This window comes from Struthio camelus, chromosome 4 (assembly GCF_040807025.1).
Source record: "Struthio camelus isolate bStrCam1 chromosome 4, bStrCam1.hap1, whole genome shotgun sequence".
Taxonomy (NCBI): Eukaryota; Metazoa; Chordata; class Aves; order Struthioniformes; family Struthionidae; genus Struthio; species Struthio camelus.
Genome location: NC_090945.1, coordinates 19,060,969 through 19,070,345, shown reverse-complemented (window position 1 = coordinate 19,070,345; position 9,377 = coordinate 19,060,969). Strand labels below are relative to the sequence as shown.

General features: G+C 41.4%; 1 protein-coding gene across 1 annotated transcript in view; it reads left to right on the top strand.

Moving 5' to 3' along the window:
• BBS12 (Bardet-Biedl syndrome 12) overlaps positions 1–9,090 on the top strand; it is a 66,025-nt gene extending 56,935 nt beyond the window's left edge. Inside the window, exons 14-15 of the mRNA XM_068941629.1 lie at positions 61–173; positions 2,860–9,090. Coding sequence (XP_068797730.1) covers positions 169–173; positions 2,860–5,017 — 2,163 coding nt within the window. The 5' untranslated portion in view covers positions 61–168 and the 3' untranslated portion in view covers positions 5,018–9,090. The remainder of the gene's footprint in view (positions 1–60; positions 174–2,859) is intronic.
• Positions 9,091–9,377: the final 287 nt, after the last annotated feature.

Sequence of the window (9,377 nt, the reverse complement as noted above, 5' to 3'; positions counted from 1 at the left end):
GGCTGTTAGCGGGCTGCTCTCCTCTTCCCCACTTGCGTTTTCCCTACTTTCTACTTCCAGGCTTTGAGTAACACAAAGGTTGTTCACCATGGATCTCTGTCTCTGGCTACACTAATCTGGGAAGCTCGTCCTCTTCCCGTAATAATGCTATTGATGGCTTTCAGGTAGATGAGGTAAGTCATGACTGTTACCTGTACGCTTCACGTTGTAGTCCTAAGCAAAGCATTTTGTACCCGTTTCCCATTCCGTGTGAGCCCGTGCTGGTGCTAGGGATGCAGTTTTATGCCAACGTTTCGTGGAAGTACAGTCATTTAGGAAAATTGATCGATCCAAAACGTTGTTGTGGCAACGTAATCTTTGTGGTTAAGGTACTGTAAGGCAAAGCGAAGTAGTAAGTGTTTGGCATATTTCTTATACCCCAGAGCGCACTCCCAAAATCTATGTGGGTAAGTATAATAAAACGGATCTAAGGGCAAGCTTTAGTTTGCTCACTGGCTTGCAGAAAGAGGTGATGAGGCAGGGTGTGGTAGGGCCAGGGTGCATGTTGGCTCAATAGAAGCCTTCTGTAGTCAGTGTCTCCTCCACGCCTGTTCCCCGCTGCCAGTTTTGTTTGTCCGTTCATTCTCCAGGATGCCTCCTTCTCTTTGCCACCTGCTTTTCTTTCAGTTGATTCTGAAATACAACTTCACTTACCTTTTATACCTTAGGTTGGATGGAAAAAGAGGTAAGGGGCCAGTGGGAAAGAAAAATTAAATTTTGAATCCAGTGTACATTGATTCCTGTAGCACGTTAACGGGGTTATTCTTGCCAAAGTAATATACGTAAAAGAAAAGGGGGAAAATATCACAAGATCGTAGATCACGCATCTTGCCAAAGATTGTGCAAGCAACAGAATAAAAACACTTTTTCCTGTAAGCAGAAACCCTGCCTTCATCTGTTTCTGCAGCCAAGCCTTGGGTCCATTTGGTCTAGTTTGGCATAGCTGCCAAACAGGCAGATGTCCAAAATAAATCTACAGTTTTAAAGCCTCAGTACAAGCTGAAGGTGAGGACCACATTTTCTAGCTGAAATTTCAGAGAAAGCTTCTGTTAAGCACTTTGTAGTTGGTTGTGTTGAGGTTTGATGTAAGTGTGTTGACTTGACAGGAAGTCCTGCACTAACCCTGATTAATCCATCTCACAAATAGCCCTGGCTTTCAGTTCATTGAAATAAAGGTGCACTTCTAGTTTGAGAATGGCTTATACTGCTGATCTGAAACCTTGCTCAGGACCAATGGGGTGTAAGAAATTCATTGTCCTGGAAAATGGAAACCCTTCTCCCTACAATCCTTAACTGCATGCTGAGGACCTAGATGGAGAGCATTATTTGGCCTGTTTGGCCTAGTTAATTTAGTTCTTCCCTAAATTTTAATAAGAGAACCACAAATGGGTTATTTGTGCTCTCTACAAAAACAAGAGCTGGTTGAGAAATGCCCATTACCAGTTGAGAGCTGCCTGAATTCAGAAACAAAGATGTCAAAAAACACTGTCTCAGTAAATGGTTAAGAGAAATCAGATGGAATGAGTTTTTGGGGGAGTGGGGGGAACATGTTTGATATCAGATTCCATGATCCAATCTCAGTAAAGTTATTCTTTAATAACTTCATTTTTTTTTGTTTGTTTCAAAACAAACAACTTGATGTGACATAAGCTAAGGATTCCAATAATGAAAAAAGAGGCTTTTTTCATTACTGGGAGCATTGCTATGGATACCTAGTGTGACTAGATTATTATCACAAGAGACTGCTAAGAAAAATTTCCAGAAACACTTGGGTGGGTTGGATGGAGGTTTTCAGTAGCACCCTCCCAGTGCAGTTTCAAAGTCAAAGGGCTTATCGAAAAGCCCTCTTTCTGAAATGGCTGATTACAGGTAACTGTAGATTAAATAATTTCCTAGTTAAAGATCCTTTTGGTGCTTCAAGACGTATTTGGTAACTTAAAGGAAATTCTGGTCGTCAGTTCAGGCTGGACTAGACAGTTAGGGCTGTCAGTGTATAAAGGTTATTTCTGACTGGGTACTCTACTTTTCAGATTCCAGCTTTGTCCTCATTTGAGTTAATTTTCAGATAGGCTTTTATCAAGAGAGGGAGAAAAAAGGTTTGGTTTTGGAACATCTATGGAAAGGGATGTTTAGGGAAGTGAAATGAATGATTTGAATCTGAGCGTAGAAGGTATACAAGCTCAGACTTGTTGTTCTTTGTATATATACTTTTGCTATTAAAAAAAGGAGGGGAGGGAGAAGCAAGCTTTAGTTTAATCCATGTGGTCCACCACAGGACTGTGGTGTGGAGAAGATTTCAAGGGAAAGAAAACTCTTTTTGGCATATGGAATATTGGTGTGCGTTAAATGGAGTAAATAGAGTTGGAGTAAAATAAGGTTGATTATCTTTTTCCAGCTTTAAAGGCTAAAGTCAATGGCATAACTCTTGGTACCAAGAGTTATCTATAGTGACTGCTTTGGTTGCACGTAATTGTCCTTTCTGCCCTAAGGAACTCATGCTCTAAGACGACTGAAATTCCAGCTAGCTGGTCAGGAGAGGAATGGCAGTGCTGTAAAATCTGTACTGCTTCATGTTTAAGAAACCACTGGAATTAACAGCATTTTACTATATGCCAAGAGAAAAATTTTCCATGGTATTCTAGCAATACATCATTTCATTAACTACACGCATCAATGTCTCATAATAAGTGTGCTGGATAAAGGGCTGTTTCATACAGAGTGCGTTACAAAAGGGCTATGTTCAGTGTTAGACTGTTAATGTTTTGTATGTATTCTCTGGAGTACTGTGAGGATGGGGCAATAAGTTTGTTTTGTTCGCAGATGCTGCATGCTGGCCATGGCTTTCAGGGAAGTGAATGCAAGAAGGCATGTTGGACTTCAGCAGCTTTCATCCTTAGCGTTAGTTGGAAGAACGCTACTGGGGCCAATGAAGTCATGCAAATTTATTGTGGACGAAAGCACCAACCAGAGCGTGTTGACTTGTTCCGCAGTTAGACTGATCGAAAGTTTGGATTTAAGTAGTGCTGCTGGACAGCTTCTTAATGAAACCGTTCAGGCACAAAACAAGGAATTTAAAACTGGCACGAGTACCCTGTTGTTTCTTGTTGGCGCATGGAGCAATGCCGTGCTAGAGTGCCTCCAGCAGAATGTTCCTGTTTCAGTAATAGTATCCGTGATGTCTGAGGGGTTGAACTCTTGCTGTGAGAAAGTTCAGTGTCTTCAACTATCAATACACGATGTAAATAAAGAGCTATGTTGTAGCAGTGTTAGGACAAGCATTTTTGAAAACAAAACTTCCCAGATTGGATCTAATAGTATTCTAAATCCTCCAGTGGATTTTCAGAAAGGCATTTCTGCATCAGAAGAAGTTGTTCCAAGAAATCCTCATTCCCATCCAGAAGATGGTTGTAATTTCAGTAACAGCTGTCTGGTTTCAACTTTGACAGGCTTTGGTTCGATAGCTTCCCTCATCAAACCAGTGGATGACAAAAGTAAATCTGTGATTTCTGGAAGCGGTGTTATCCTATCCAGCTGTAACAAACAAAAATTAAGTCACAGTAGATACTTCAGCACTCTAGCAAAAAGCAATTTTTCAAGTCTGTCAGGCAATTTTGAGGGTTATCTCTCAGGACAGTCAGCATATCCATGTGAATGTAGTGGTTTTGGACACCTGGCAATGGCTCTGAGCCATGGAAACCGGACTAACGTGAAACTGCTACAGAACATTGTTGCCTATCAACAACAGGGAGCTGAGTGCAGTGGTTCTTCCCGCTTTAACATCACAGAAATTGCAACGTGCTGTTTACTGGGCCTGCCTGAAAGTTATTCTTGTGTTTGCCCAGGCTTTATCACACTAGTGTCACCAGAACAAGCCACAGTTACCAAATACCTTCAGGGCAAACCCCTTTGGATTCTGCTGATGGATGGTGACCTAACTGAACAGTATCGCCACTTAGGTTTTAACAGGCCACGTAATGTAAGGACCATATTGGAGCGTCCAAGCCTCCAAGATGGCAGATCAGGAGACTTGTGGCTAAGCAGCGTGTTAGACACGCTAAGACGTTTTGAGGTAAACTTGATTTTGGTTAGAGGAAACGTGTGTGAAAAATTGATGGAAAGATGCATTGCAAACAACATATTGGTAATTGGTTCTGTGACTCGCAATGTGTTAGGTGTGTTTGGGGAGGTCACCAGTGCCCAGCCACTGACATACCTCGCTCAGCTGAATGCCCGTTACCTAGGGAGGGGGGCCCAGGTGGAGTTGTGGAGGGCTTGTGATGGGCATGCGGTTGAGCTGGGTGAGCTTGTGCCAGTCAGGATAAAAGTGCAAGGAATTCCCCTGCTCACAGCCATGCTCACTACTACCGTAGCGTCAAAGATGCAGCTCATTGAAGACCAGTTCTGGACATTTGTGTATCGACTCCATCATGCTTTAAATGAAGGGAAGGTTTTTCTTGGTGGTGGTGCAGTTGAGCTCTTATGCCTTAGTCACATTCAGATGCTTGCAGAACAGTCTTTAAAGCCAGCAAATACAAATGCTGAGAGAGAGTTTCATAATCCTCTTTGGCCGGCAGCATCTTCGACCGAGTATAGATCAGTTGTGCTCCGAGCATTAGCAAGTGGCTGGAGCCAGTTTCTTTCAGCAGTTTTGTGTAACACTGCAAAAGCCACTTCGGGGTTTGAAGCACATACCTTAATTAAATGTCACCTCAAAAAGGCAGCTGACTATGGCTCTCCCTCAGCGTATGTATTGAAAGAGTTTAGAAGAGTTGGTATGGTCCAGGGAGGTTCTGATCCCTTCACTGATCCCAGGGAGGGTTTAAACGTTTATGATAATGTTACAGCCAAAACGGAGGCATGGCGGAGAGCTCTAGACTTGGTGTTGCTAGTGCTTCAAACAGATGCTGAAATTATCACGGGTCCCAAAAGGAATCAGCTGTTACACTCGCATGTGTCAAGTGAATTTCTGTTTTTATAGGACTTGCAGTTTGCAGGCTTTATTTATGAGTCCATGAGTTGATGGATAGAAAATTTCAGGTAAAATCAACATTTCTGCATAGTTTATAAAGCAAGCACTTAGATGGGGTTATGATTTTAGTGTTTAACAGCAGAAATCAGCATGTGAAACAGTCACAAGCTAGATCTAATTTCCTGTTTCTAGAGGTGGGAATTAAATAACAAAAATCACTTGTGTGCTGGCCCCTAACCCCAGCTGTGCATTTCCAAATAATGATATGTGGATAGATAAATCCAGTCACACTGACTTCTCTCACCTTATTTAGCAGAGCAGATGTGCAGTTCTCTTTTCATTATCACCTACCCACCCACTGGGCAGCTGAGTATCTGTCCAGTCTAGTTGGAAAAAAGTTTGATACCTTGGATACGCTTACACGCTGAACATGTGCTGCCTGTATAATGTATTTGGATTTGTGTACTGTGAGTAAATCATTCATATTTAATGTCTGCTAAAGGAAGGCAGGGAGTTCTTAAATAATGTTGGCATACTTATGTATGTTAAATGAGAGTATATATGAAGATGTAATTCATAATTGTTTATTAATATCTTGCTCTCAGGTTTTGTACACTGCAAGTGTAAGAGTTAACTTTTGAGTGTTACATTTCATAAGTGATTGGATTATTAGGTCCTACTTTTGCATGCTTATATAAGCCATGTTTATGTTGAATAAAATATACCTTTTGGAATGTCTCAACTCTTGATACAAATTCAGGCTGAATCACCCCTTCTGATGTTAAAGAGTGGATGCATCTCTACACAAAGTTGTATTTTACTTAGCGAGTTGGATTTTTGGGTTGTTTCCTTTGGGTCTGTTTGGTTATTCTTGTAGAGAGGAAGAATGTAGTTGCATTGCCAGAACTAAGTAGTGTATTGGCTGAAAACTGAATAATAATCTATCTAGGTTATTGAGGCAAGAACATTTTACCATGTTCTTGCACTTAAATTTGCAGACAGAGCCAAGGAGAACTTGTCTTTTGTTGCAAGAAAGAAGTGGAGATTGTGTGGAGATGTTTTTTCTGAAACGGATATTTTGAATCCCGCTTAAAGCGAGCAGCTCTCGAGTTGGGTGAAGGCAGAACGGAAAAAGAATGTAAATGGTGGTACGAATGCTGATTCCCACTTTCAGGAATTTTTCTATCAAAATGCTAATCCCTGGCAGTATTTGGTTTAAGCAGTTCTTTATTGTGATCGCTGGTGCTGGTTGCAGAGTCGACAGAAAATTCTGTGATTAGTGAAAACTAAGACTTGGGGTGGGTAAAGAGTATCTTTTTCTGGGTCTTAATTCAGTGAAAGGGCAATGAGAAAACAGAGGTGATTATTATATCATTAGGGTCTTTCATACTTCTTATTTAGTCTTTTAAATTGATGTTTTTCCTTCAGGCCTAATCTTCCTTGCAGTATCTCCCTGCTCCAGAAGACATTTCAGAGAAGAGCCATCAGCTGCCTGAAACCCCCATGACCACTGGTAGTCTCTCAGTTGCCTCATATGGAGCCTTAACCCACTGTCTACTTCTGCTCCCTGCTAGAGCCACTCCATCTCCTAGGAAGGCCCTTCCCCTCTGCCAGTGCATTTCAGGTTGGCTAATTCCAGAGGGCTTGAGTTAGTGAAAAGGAAAGACAGTTCCTAAACTCTCTCCCCCATGGGTACCAATACACTTTGGCATTATTTCCCATTCTAACCACTGATAGATATTTGACAGTATCTGATCTCTCCTGCCTCTTCTGTGTTCTCTAGATTTTTTCGCTTCCCTTGAATGTATTTCCATTCTTAACACGAAACTCTGTAACCTACACCATGCCCTGCTAAAAATAGCCCTTTTCAAGCTTTCCTTACAGCTTATGTGTTTCCATAGCTGGGAGTTCTCAGGCGAGGTGAGTTAGGCTGTTGCAGTTCTAAATTAACCTTAAGCATGAGATGAAATTGGGATCCATAGAAACATCGTCTGAGCCTTGAACTGAGTAAAAGTCCTGTCTTCATTTTTATTAAGATGAGAATCCACCTAAATACGTTTTTATCGTGGAATTCTCTTCTGTCCTACTATATATTGCAACAAAGCATACATTCTCAGATCTTTCATAGAGCTGTTTACCCAGGTGATTCACACTAGGTGAGTAACGGATATGTTCCGAATATAAGGAAAAGAAAGATGCGCTAAATGAAATTAACTACGTTTTTACACATGTGTGTGTATGTGCATATAAAAGCCATGTTATACAGTATATTCCGAAAGGTTTAAATGAGAGCTCTCATTGCTGTATTGCATGTGTCTTTAGTTATACATTCTACTGGCATATAAGTGGAAGGTTCTTAACAATGAAGAGGTTAAAGGAGAGCATTAATTGCAGTTGTCTTTCAGAAAACTTAGAGGAAAACTTTTCTGTGTCTTGAAAGCTATTCTCATAGTATTTGGCCATCTCTGCCCTGAGAATGTAAATGTTTTTTGTTTTTTTTTTTTTTAAATAAACTCCAGAATTCAGTGGGTTTTGCCAAAGCATCATCAATAGTTTAGGGGTTTGTAATTTTAACCTGAAACAATAGTCCCTAGCAGCATAGGGATCTAGTTGTAATCATCCTGCAATCATATTTTCATTATTAATCAATCGATAGTTGGTGTTCAGGTGCTTAGCTATACTCAGATATTCTCAGACTTGAAAGAAAAAGGGTCTGATAGATCGAAAGAGACAGAAGGCGCTAATGGGTGCTAGGTGAGAAAGAAATGGAAACACAGCATGTAAATATAAACAAACTCTGCTGCTCTGCAAATGTTTGTAACTCAAGCTTGGCTTTATACTGTTTTTCTGGAGCCTCCTGTACTGAGCATTGCATAATGCTGTTCCCAAGAAAAGATCCAGTTGCACTTTATTTGAATAATAGTTCAGTGGATTATGGAAAAACTGCATACAAGAATTGTATTGAAGTGGTCCAAATGTCTATTTATAGACATTGTCTCTTAGACATTGAGAGCTGACGCACCAAATGTTGAGAAAATCCAAAATGATGTAATTTTTCCAATCGGGCTTTTAAAAAGCGCATAATGGTACATTTAAATATTGCAGTGCAGAGGTTTTCTAAAAACTCTCAGCCATTATATTTTGATTATTTAACACTTGCTTTTCTACAGGCCAATCAAATGGAAAAATTTATAAATTAACTAGGTATTGTATTCCAGATTACTTATATGAATATCAAAGAAATCATTGTAAGATTTAACATGCAAGCTGTCCTCTGGGTGTCCTCCTTCTGTGACGTCAAATAAGATATGTGCGTGTGGATTCCTCAGCTCTAAACTAAAATCTCCCTGTAACATAGAATCAGGTCCCGTGCGTGTGTCTGTACTAGCTCTCAAATACTACTTCAAATCTGTCTCAAATACTATTTCAGCTTCTGCCTGAGCAGAGCCTTTTCCTAGGGTACAAAAGTGTTGTTTGTGTAAAGTATGATGTGATAGAAGAGCTAAGGTATTACATTTGACGTAACTGGGATACTGGAAAGTGGAAGAGATTTTAGGGAAGGGGAGGGACAGTGCCAAGGAGTGGGCGGCGTCTCACTCGCTGGTGAAACCCTGTCCTAGTCAGGTGCCTTGCCCCTCTAGTAGTTACCCTGGCATCCTAGCATCATCATCCTCTGCTCGCTCCCTTCTTCCGTTTAGGGGCGATGCCATTTTATTTAATGCTTACCTTTGTAAGGCCCAATGTTTTGTGCCTTTCTGCTCCTCCATGGTTTCCCGAAATGCAGACTTAATCAGAGCACCAAGACCCTTGTCCCAAGCTGGCCTAGCCTAGGAGGCGCAGCCTTCTTGCAAACTCTAGTCCTATAGGGATTGATAGCCTGATGATAAATGACTTCCAAGAGGTATCAGGTAGTTTGCCTGCTGCCAGGCATGTTGGGAAACCGAGCTAGGAATTTCAGGAGGCAGTGGTCTACCGGTTGGCCAGGAAATGACTGCAGGAGGGTGCAGTCCGGTGGGGTTAAGGTAGTTATGGAGCTTCAAGGGCTGAAGGAGAAAACCTGAACTCACAGGAGAGCTGGGAGAGTTGAGACAGTTTATTTGTACTGACTTTCTTTTGCTGTTCCTGGCCAGGACTTCTGCAGAGGCTGGGAGGAGGCTTTTCTTTTTTTGGGGAAAATCTAACCTTGGAGAAAAGTTAATGACAAGAGATTTTCAACTCTGCTCACAAGGAAGAAGTGACTGCTAGAGCTGATTTATCCCACCAGCTGAAGGAGGACTGAGCCAGAAGGCGCCTCTCTGCCCTGAGGGGTAAGTTATCCTGTCCATGGAGGCAGGATTGGCAGAGGGAAGAAGCTTGCTGTAACTGGAAC